General features: G+C 33.6%; 1 protein-coding gene across 1 annotated transcript in view; it reads left to right on the plus strand.

The window, feature by feature from the left end:
* Positions 1-165: 165 nt before the first annotated feature.
* Positions 166-11,734, plus strand: part of LOC115453782 (elongation of very long chain fatty acids protein 6) — a 60,658-nt gene continuing 49,089 nt past the window's right edge. The window contains exon 1 of the mRNA XM_037443658.1: positions 166-711. Coding sequence (XP_037299555.1) covers positions 518-711 — 194 coding nt within the window. The 5' untranslated portion in view covers positions 166-517. The remainder of the gene's footprint in view (positions 712-11,734) is intronic.

Consider the following 11,734-nt stretch of genomic DNA (forward strand, 5'->3'; position numbering starts at 1 on the left):
AATTTAAAATGAACTATAATTATTTTTCCAACCATCGATATATATGTTTCCATCATTAATTCTGTAAAAAAAAACTATTTTAGACTGATAGATATCCGTCAACAATAATTTTTCGGTGTAATAAAATTTATATGCTTGCAACACTGAATACCCGGTACACCGAGCTGTCAAATAGAAAATGAAGGCGACAAACGGCGTGGCGTGAAACGAGTTCATTCATCTTTCCCAGTTGCCGCCGTTGACGAGTCAAATAAGTTCGGGTTTAAGCCGACGCCTCGTCAACGCGAATAAATAGTCAAACCGAGGACGTAGCGTGATCATTCTGAAATTAGTGTCTTATAAGGCAACACGCCTCACCGCCCCGCGATATTGACATTTTAGTCATCTGTGATAAAGATACGGAGGTATCCTGTTAATAATTTTTAGGTTAAAATCCTGTGATGATCAGTGTTTAAGGACTGTTGCTCGGGACGTTGTGAGTTTGTTCCTGTGACCTGTGCCGGGACTACGAATAAAAATGGGGTCTTCCTCCATGCCGTATAATTTGGACATAACGCCGAACTATTCGTACATTTTCGATTTCGAAAACGAGTTTATCCATTACAATCATAGGAAATGGATGAAGGAAAATTGGACGGTGGCGTTTTATTACGTCGGTGTGTACATGGCGTTCATTTTCGGCGGACAGTATTACATGCAGAATCGGCCGCGGTAAGTTTTCGTCTGTACGTTATGTAAATTCATCTAGCAAACACAAACGTCGAATCAATTCCGCCAATTATTTTCACGTAATAATACGTAAGTTATGGGAAAACATTTACTTCAGTGTATGTCATAGTTATGTACATTTATGTCTATTACCTCATGTTCCATGACACTTTCGACAGTAATTCAATCTTGGCATCGTGTCTGCTTAAAATACACCTCTTACTTTCACTTATTATAATATTTGAATAGTGATTTTGCTAGCCGAAAAACAAAAAAATGTACCTTGAATAATGTATGAATGTTAAGCAAATAACTCCTCACATGTAGATTGCTTAAAATAATATAAATTAAGGATTTATACATATTATTCTATATTCTTTGAAAATTCCAATACTCAAAGAAATAAAAGTTGTCTTATTAGATTTACCAAATTATTTATGATTTAATTTAATTTTTACCTACTTAAGAAACACTTTCTCCTCCTATGATCAAGATGCTCAGGACATCAACAACAGAATATGAACAGCATATTTTATTTGAATCAAATTAAATCCAAGAGAATACAATATTTATGCACATTACAATATTTCCAGTAATTTTAAAAATGTCAATAAATATGTCTTAAAATATTAAAATTAATCATGTTTAATTGGTGTTTAGCATTATGCCAAAGCCTAATGTAATTAAAATCAAATAGTACCTAATGTCAATTGAAAAGAACTGTCCTACCTTATATAATTTTTATGATTTGATACAAAAATTACATAAATATAATGTGAATTATACTTAAAATGCTTACTATAAATAATAAAAGACTAATACACCTTGATACCAGACTAGTCTTCCATTTGAAAATACAAATTATGATTGTTGCCTTCCCAAAGGTAATTAATTTTCATAACCAATTAGTTTGGTGTTTGAAGCTACACTTGTGTACAAAAAATATCCCACACTATGCAGTAGACTGCTTAAGTTTTCTGCTTTTATAATGGGTTAATTATTTCATGTAATCTATTTAACATTAATGAAAATTTAAGAATCTTAACAAATGTTAAGATTCTTGTTTTTGTACAACAAGTGTAGCTTCAAACACCAAACTAAATGGTTATGAAAATTAATCACCTTTGGGAAGGCAACAATCATAATTTGTATTTTCAAATGGAAGACTAGTCTGGTATCAGATTGCTTTAATAAATATTAAAGCAATCAAAATACATTAGTTTAAATTAAACACTACAACATTGACAATGAATAATAATCATGCAATATAATGATAAACAGTGTCATTGTGTTATCCATGTTTACATATGTGAGGCGTTCCTAAATCAAAAGTCCCGGATATATGATTAAATTTTAAATTAAGTATAAAAAATATTTTAAAATTTAATTTTGACATTTATCTATATTACCAGTTTTTTTTATGTTATGATCATGTCATACAACATAGCTACAGATAAAGTAGATTTAGTGTACATATTTTTTTCAATGTCATGTAAATTGATTACATTATTTGGTATTACAATAATGGTTAATTTATTTCATATCTTCTTTTATTAGAGTAACAGAAATTTCATATATTTGACTAGTGTCAAATATATGAAATTTCTGATAAGTTGATTTTTTAAAAGCATTTTTGAATGTAAAATTATCTAAACTAGAAATAATTAAGTTAATTAATTTAGTATTGGAAAGTGATCTTGGTCTTTAATAGTAAAAGGACATAATCAATACCAATAACTAATTTATCAGTTTACTCATCAAATATTTCACTATTAAAATCAACCAATGCTTATAATTATTATTGTAATTCTTATTGATTAAACTATTATGTTGCAAATATATTGAAGAAAACAATGCTTAATATTTTAATAGAAGGCACTTCATTTGTCTAGTCACCATATATTTTAATAGTTTGAAACTGGTAGGTCTGATTAACATTTCATGATGGGTAAACAAAAATTATCATCACATAGGATGCAATAGTGCGTTTAGTATTCATCAGACATGTTCCTACTTAATATTTTATCTTAGACAAAATTACTGCAATCAATTGTGGTTGCAATTCAAGTAAAATATCAACCAACAACTGATGCTGATCAGCCGCCAAACGCTTGCTGTTTGGCTTATGCTGATCCAGATCCTATTGGCACTGTTGTGGTGGGACATATACCATACACATATAAAATCCATCTAAACTGTATTTTCTTTTTGATTTTTTTTCCCTTTTTTATATAAATTTTAATATTAAGTTTTATTACTTATTTATGTTTACCACCCAATTTGTGGCCAATAAATGTTATTTTCTTTCTTTCTTTCTTTTCTTTCTGATGCTATTATTTCTATAGTTGTTAATATGCTGGCCTGCTACATCTTCAATCTTCAGTTACAATATGGAAGTATGCATATGCAATATGAATGCTGCTTATGAAATTGTTAAGACATGGCAAAGGGCCAATAGTTGAGGGCTTCATAAATCTGTAGTCCTATTAGTAAAATGTAATGTATGCACTTTATGCAACACAAATATTGTGGAAAGTATTAAACTTAGAATTTTGTTATATGTGGAAAATAGCAATAGCTTTTTTTGTTAATTATAATTATATAAGAATTTATAATATTAGATGCTAAAGGCGTATCTCAATATTGCATGAATGACATGGTTTTAAAATTGGAAAACACAGAAAATAATTCTATTAGCCAAGGTGGAGAATTTATTAAATAGCCTCTCTGATCATACATTCTAAACATGCTGCCATTGTATTAAATAATATGACGAATCAAGATGTAAACATATATCTAGAACTATTCTCTATCTATTAGAAATTAAATATTCTTAATGAAATTAACGAACGCGCAATAGACATCGCGCGTTTGCATGCGTTAATATAATTTATATTTAAATTCCAACTGAAATGCTGTAAATCCTTGAAAAATCGGGTTTAGCACGTCAAGGATGCGGTTGAATGTGGATTCAAACCAATTTCCATATTTTTTGGGGAGGAAAAATTGTATGTACTATGTTATATAATATTTTCTGCATAGAGCGAGGTTTCGATGAATTAAAGTTAATATCAAGCGTATCGGCTTATGTTTTACTAGTGTGCATTCATGGATTGAACATAATCGATTTTTATAAAGTGCTCTGCAAGTACTATGTTGATTTTCTGAGAATATAGTTGATCACTGTTGAAACAAAAGTCAATTAAAAATAAATGGATAAGTAACTCTGTAGTCAGAATCGCTCGAGTCTAATCATAAACTTGAATCCGACACTTTCCATATTCCGTTAAACACCAATACACTTTCACCCTAACCGCAGGAGAAAGAAATTAAATTGGTGTACCTTTTTTAAATTTAAAACTAAACTACTAAACTAACCTACTGGCCGTCAGACCTTGTGCAATTAAACTGGAAGCCGCATGCTGAAAATTCAAAGCCTTTGATTACATTAACGTGTACATGTTTACAAACGAGAAGTTCTCGCGGGGCGAGGGCACCTTCGGATGCAGGGGCGGGAGGGTATGGAGGGGGAGGGAGGTCTGATCTCATGAATGAAACTCCGCATCCAATCTGCAACGTTACGTAACAGTTTGGCACGCTTTCATGAATCGGACCACTGTGGTCCGAGCGACGTAAGTGTCGGCTGATTTGGATTTTTAAATATTCGGATATGGTGGGAGACTGTTATGTAATTTATTTCTTTAGAAGTTGAGGTCAATTAGTTCTGTAAGGTAGGGAAACGAGAATTATACTCGAAGTTATATTTAACAATTTTAAATGTTCTTAATATAACAAGATAAAGTTTGTTAAATTTTTGTTGAAGAAAATTATGCATTAAAAAATACTTTATTTATCACGTAGGCGAACAAAGTTGCACTTATGATACGTCAAAACAAAGCATAAAAGTAATAATGATTATTTCTAAACAACTATTAAAATTACTTATATAACTATGGATATTTTAAATTAAGCATGAAATTTATAATAAAAACAAGGTACAAACCGAAGTAGCTCGGGCTGGCAAGTGGTGGGAAATAGAAGGATAACGCGTCGCGATCCTTACCGGCGAGGACATGAGCCCTAACCTAGCTAACCTACCAGACTTTCACTAGCTACCTAAGTGATGACTATCCGAAGAAGAAAGGCACAAAGAAACTCCGGGCTTTTATTGGATTTTGTTATACATAATGCAAGATTGAGTCTAATACGCCAACACTTGTTTTTCCCTCACAACACTTATCTCAGTAATAAAGTTCTGGTTTACGACTAAAACCCACATTTCGTATCACATTATATTAAACCTCTATCGTCCTGTGGCTTTTTTAAAGCTATTTTGAATAATGTTCTGTATTTATAGACTTAAAATGAAATTTTGAAACGAATAACTAATTTGCACTGCAATTTACTGCCATGTGATTTTATCTAAATTTACCCACTACGAAAGTTCATAGATCAATGTGAAGCTAGAACTTATCCGAAGAGACACAAGAATGACGGCGCGATATTTTTAAAAAATCTGTTAAGAGAATAAAATCCTACAGGAGCAAATTAATGGATTAAAAAATAGATTAATTTATCCATCCATGTTCTAGGAGAAGGTATATATATATATATATATATATCTATATGCCAAATTTCATCCAAATTCGTTCAGAGGTTAGTACGTTTAATTCTGACAAATAACCATACATTTTCGCATTAAATTATTAAGATAAGATATAAGATGAGATTAAAAATGATACGAAATAGAAAGCTAGTATTTAAAAGCTTACATAGGCGGACTTGCCATACGTCTACCATATGGTAATGTGTCCTGTCGCTCTTCGACTTGATCAATACTAAATATGCAATCAAGCCTGAGGTATAAGTTTCCAGTTAAACTGTTAAGAAATAACAATTCGTAATAAGACAACTTGGTTTTGTTTTTAAGCCAAATAAACAGACATATTGTACTTACGCCATATTGAGTTCACCAAATTAATATATGCATACAATATATGTATGCCTCTCAGTAGTAGAGGAGGCCCGTGCTCAGCAGTGGGCAAGTATATAATACAGGGCTGATATTATTATATACAATATAAAATATGTACATATATCTAAATGACGGTCCCATCGGCAGCGCAATATATTTTTTACCGGTTTTCTATTAGTACTACCAGTTTGATGACGATATTGACTTTAAAATAATACTCGAATATATCGGTAAAAAATGATGTTATAATCATAATATTATACTTACAATCAAAAAATTACTGACCATTGTTAGACTTCAATTTAATAACAACTTTTTTACTGGCCAACTTCTGAATTTAACGAAAGAGGCCAAATTGTAAAAAGTTTTTTCGTATCGTTTCGAACGCCGATCCTGGACGGAATGTTGATTGTTCTGAGATGCTTTGGAACAATCTCATTACTTACTTTCAAAGGGAATGGTTTGAGTTTGTTGTAAAACAAATCTGGGTCCGGGAGTATAATTTGGTTTTTATTTTATTTTAAATTAATAATTTTCCTAAGGATTTTTTTGGAAAAGTTATTTAGGCAACAAAACTGCTATTACCTAAACTTAGTCGAACCACTAATTAGTTTATAAAGAATAATCGATCAGTATAACTGCCTAGAGTAGATATAATAAATATAATCTTTATATAACAGGAGTATTGACGATTTACGTCGTAAAAATAAGTGTCTACTACGAAGATAAAAAAAAGACAAATTACTAAAATCATATTATAAAAACAATCGATAAATCTAATTTCGAATACCATGCCGACATTTTGAACGATCGAAACTAATACCAATAATACTGGCCGGTACGTGAATGCTCTTCCAAATTCAAAATAAATCGTTTTCGGCCAGGGAATGTTGAAAATGAAAAGTTGCGATGATGTTTGGGCTGCAGCCAACTGGGCGTATCTCCCGTCGCCATTGAGATGTGAAGGTCGGACTCGACCGCAATGCCACAGCGGCGGTCGCGGTCGTGACAATGTACATTATAGATTACGCCAAGTACACAATACCTATGATGGTGATATTAAAAAGACGCTACTAGAAAGATCGGCAGTGGGGTTCTGACTATCGCTGAGATTGTAAACTTATGCGCCTGAGTATTAAAAAAATACTTCAACTGGATTTTTTTAAGGGGCATAAAAATATACAACATATAACGAGCAATTTACATGAATAAAAATAAAGTTAAATCACACAGATCTTAGCAAGTATTCATGAAAGTAAAATTATTTCTCGTTTCTGAAATGGTTTAATGAATGAACTACCTTTCAAAACCCTGAAGAAACTCGAACGCCCTCAATGCTGTTAATCAAGCTTAATTCCCATGGCAGCATCAATGTCTATTCATCTATATTTCTATACTAATATAAAAAGCTGAAGAGTTTGTTTGTTTGAACACGTTGATCTCAGGAACTACTGGTTTGAATTGAAAAATTCTTTGAGTTTTACATAGCCAATTTATCGAAGAAAGCTATATAATAGGGGAAAATTCATTCTTTTTGAGAGCTTCAGCAGCGTGCACTGCGTAAATGGTTAAAGTTGCGCAACAATAATTTATCACGGAATTGTTCCTCTTAAAACATCTAAAAAGTATACAATTTTAAAACAAAGTCCCCCCGCCGCATCTGTCTGCCTGTCCGTACGTAATAAACTCAAAAACTATCCAACAGATTCCGATGAAATTTGATACGGAGATAATTTGAGACACTGGGACGAACATAGGCTACATTCTACTCGGGAAAAACTTTTTCACGCAGGCGTAACCATGAGCTGAAGCTAGTATGTCAATAAAACCACAACAGTTTTTCTATCGCAATAAAACTATCACATAATGAGACCATTTTCCATCTCTAAATGTTATCGATAAATCATTGTTTCCGCGGGTAATTAATAATAGACCTATATAGTAAAAATAACTGTAAGGTTATGCATTTATAAGGAAATCTGAGCAAACATGGAAAAATTAGGTAAGAGTAGCGTTCTTCAGATACCGCGTTTATTTTCATTCCTTCGGTTGCAATTTGGATCTAGGATTGTTTATCTAGGTCATTTAAATAAGCATTTAAAAAGTACTCAACGTTTTTTATACGGGCAACAAAAGCTTCTTAGTTATGGTATAACTTAGATTACGTAAATTCATTAGTCTATTCGAGTGTTAAAAACAATGAAAATTAATGCTTTTATTAATTTTTGTAAAACGTATTCACAATTAACTGAGTGATTTTCGTCTTATAGGTTCAGTATGCATATATAGTTCAAGTGCTTTTGGGTAAGTTTTGGTGTTAGTATTTTTTTAAAGTCCGGTGCGCCATTTGCATTTTCTCGGCGGGGTGTAGCGTTATCTAAATAGAGTATAAGGGATCTAAATAAAATCCCAGGCTATGGGAATCTCTAGAAAAGACATCTTCGACAAATGTACTATAATACTATTTTCGTCGTAAATTGTGGTATTCCTTGACGTTGAGCCTATTTACTCAAGATATTATTATAAATAGACACGGTCTGAAATGCCATATCCGCATATTATTGTAAACAAAACAACCTATTTAAAGATGTGAGTTTTTTAATGTCGTATCGCGATGGCAGCGGAGCCGTTCCGCCGTAACCAGTTTAATTTAAGTCCTTCAATATTAACGTTTTGTTTACGTCATAAAACATTCCATAAGGAAAAGTCATTGACCACTTGAATTAGGAAATGTTTATACTTATCTCAAAAGTAATAATATAACCAATAACACATTATATTCCCCGCGTATTCCGGATTTTTAAATTATCTTTCTCTGGTTTTCAACTTGCGTTATCGATCTAGTAGAAGCGTATTAGTGAGTAACGTCAATGAGATCATTATTCGATTTCAAGGGCAAATGGCCAAAATTTATGCGCTTTTTTTATCGAAAATACACGTGAGCGCGTGAAGAAGTTCGCACGTAGATTGTTAATAAAAGATCGCGTGTCAAATGAAAAGAAAAGGTTGTAGCAAGTTTTACATATTTTTATAGCGGAATTTAAGTAAATGAGCAGTCTTATGTCATGTGATCTTCAACGCAGAGAACTGTGGGTGTGTTCCTCACCCTTTAGGAGGAATGGTAAGGGGACCACAATCGCACTAAATACCGTACGACACGCACCAGCAAAGCTAACCCCTATTCTTTATGAGATTGTGATATCAACTTACTTAAGCCGATCCCCTTGTACCGTAGATAAAACATTTTCTAATATAGTTATAGTTACCCTGCGTGCTGTGTTACAAAGCAATATACAGATAAACAAACAAACAAAACAGAAAACTAAATGATCTAAGAAAAAGAGTTCTCACGAATAAAATTGTTTCAATCAGCTACAAAAAAACGCAACCCGTCAGCTTCTTGTTGTGAAGAAATGGCGTGAGATTACTTGATACCCGCACTTTCACTGGCTACGCTCCGTTGTATTTAGACCGATGTGCTCAACCGCCATGACATCTGTGGGAACCCGCGCATTGTTCTTGCTCACCCCGGATTTGCCCCAGTTTCGATAGCGTCTGGCATATTTAAGACTGGTGTGAGGCGAAATTATCTCGTCTTCTTCGATTTTGTTTTGTCGGAAGCAGGGGTCTTTTGTTTGGTGTAGTAATGATTATGACGTGATTTTATGAAGTATATATGCTGTTTAGTTTGCTAATAGAAAGGCACATGTTGATTACATATATGGTAAACAATTCGCCATTAGGTCTTGCGAAGAATCACGCTGCGAAATGAGCTGGTTTGTCATAGATCTAGTAAGATAGAACTACATATTTCTTAAAACCGATATTATGTTAGTTTTTAGTATCGTGAAATGCAATTATAGCAATTAATTGTAAGTCGACACCTCACAAACAAAAAAAAACTAGGGAGTACTAATAAAATGCAAATCTATTCAATTTTCTCATGATAGCAATGACTCGATTTTGTTTAATTGCATATAAAAAGAGGTAAAAAGAGCATTACGAGACTCAACATCTAATATCTTAGTGAAAAGCGCAGTGGAGGTTCACGCCGAACTTTGTATTTCAAAGCCCTGTATGGTGTTGCCACTGGTTTTGGGAGGTCGTATCGCTTACAATCCGGCAAGCATGCTCGTTTCGTCATTCAAGTACAATAAAAAAAACGCATGGCTTAAACCGTTGATCCTTAAAACATTAAAGCACAGCGGTTCTTTACACGACGCAACATTGCACTAGATTTTTTGGAAATGCATACGTCAAAGTTAAATTCTATCAGGTTCAGAATTTTCACAAACGCACATAGACTTTAAGAAAGATTTCCAGCGGTCTACATCGACTCCTGTGGTCAATACATCGATTATTTTAAACCAGTAATAAGAATGCGTCACGCGTATGCAACGCAACATGGCGATCTTGACGTTATGTCAGACATCCGTCCGTGCCGCAGAGGAGATAACTGAGCAATTTGCAACGGAAACGTCTAGTACGCGCGACGTATGAACGGGATATAGCTAAATATAATAATTGTTTCCATGCAATGATTATAAACTGAGTACCGTTAGTTAGGTTTTGTATATTAATCAGTTAAAGCTCCTGTGGTTTTTTGTTTGGCCCTGCAGTCTATATGGTGGGAACTCTAAATAGGATATTGGAATGGCTTAGCGACTGCATGGGCCTGGAGGAGAGTTGTGAGGGAATGATTGGAACCCTCTTCAGGATGCGCGGAGTGGAATAAGGGAATGTTCACGGGGCCTTATAGGCCTTAATGTGAATTTAGCACCCATGAGGTATACACACTGGAATGTGTGCCTAGGACCGCGATAAACGTCCCACCGTGCTTGGGCATGCATTCAGTATGGAGACCAAGCGAACACGAATTGCCTCGGGGAAGAAGCTCGTATAGGCTATGTGGCACTTGATAGGCAGAGCTCTACAATCACGATTCGCCGAATCATATTAATTTAATATGATAGAGAACATTTTCAGTTTTTAGTATACACTTTATTTTTAGTAAATTATCATGTGTATTGAATACCATTAATTCTCGATCCGCTCAACTGTCTAGTGTTCAACATTTTCCTTGAATATTTATACCTCTGTTAAAGTAGTCATTAAAAATGTACGAGTATTCAATCCAGAGGATTACGCCAATGGCATTGAGGCGGCGAGATAACAGCGGGCGAGTCGTTTTAATTATTATTTTTATATGGACCTATACAACTTGAAATCGAGCCGAGTGCGCTGCTCGCCTGATGGTAAAACACGACAGTCCCTAAACATTAGCAATACCATCCATAAGTTTACAAAACATTAAGTGGCATTCTACCGCGCATGTCAGCTTGATACAGTATGTAAAATACAAAGACAACGAAATATTATATTTTGTGAAATAAAAATACTCTATATTACCTTTTTGAAATAACTACGTATTCTAAAATGATTTTCTTAATCTTTATTAAGTATGTTTTCTTACGTGTGAAAATAAGTTGAAAAAAATAAAAATTCGGAAACTTTAATGTATTTATTTATATAGACGTATCCATACGTAGGGCAAATGTTTAGACTGCATGTGCACCTGTTTGCGTTACGTCAGCACTCGGCATTGATAAGGGTTCAACGTGTTCAGATTTTATTACATTCAAATGTGAGTTGTAATTGACATGGTACTAAAATGCAGATGTCAGGGCGCCGTCTGTAGACTTTAATAACGTATTGTAGTTATTTTTGGTAATGTAAAATTAAAAACACATTAATGAACTTTTTAAACATAACCATATGATAATAATTTATAGACATATAGCGAAGAAGAGGGTTGCAGTGTGCTTTGAAATTAATATTTGTAGATAGACGTTTCGCTTATTTTCGCGAACAACTATCTAATCTTGTAATTTAGATGTGTAAAACACAGGTGTAAGGTATAGTTAACAGCTACGTGCGTGTCTCAATGTCTATCCACAGGCAGCGTTTCATTTTACTTGTATTAAACTTTTCCGAGGGTTTATCCCGCATTTACGTGGCGACGGCGTAAGAATACCAAATGTGGCGAAACGT

The sequence above is a fragment of the Manduca sexta genome, chromosome 26 (genome assembly GCF_014839805.1).
Source record: "Manduca sexta isolate Smith_Timp_Sample1 chromosome 26, JHU_Msex_v1.0, whole genome shotgun sequence".
Classification (NCBI taxonomy): Eukaryota; Metazoa; Arthropoda; class Insecta; order Lepidoptera; family Sphingidae; genus Manduca; species Manduca sexta.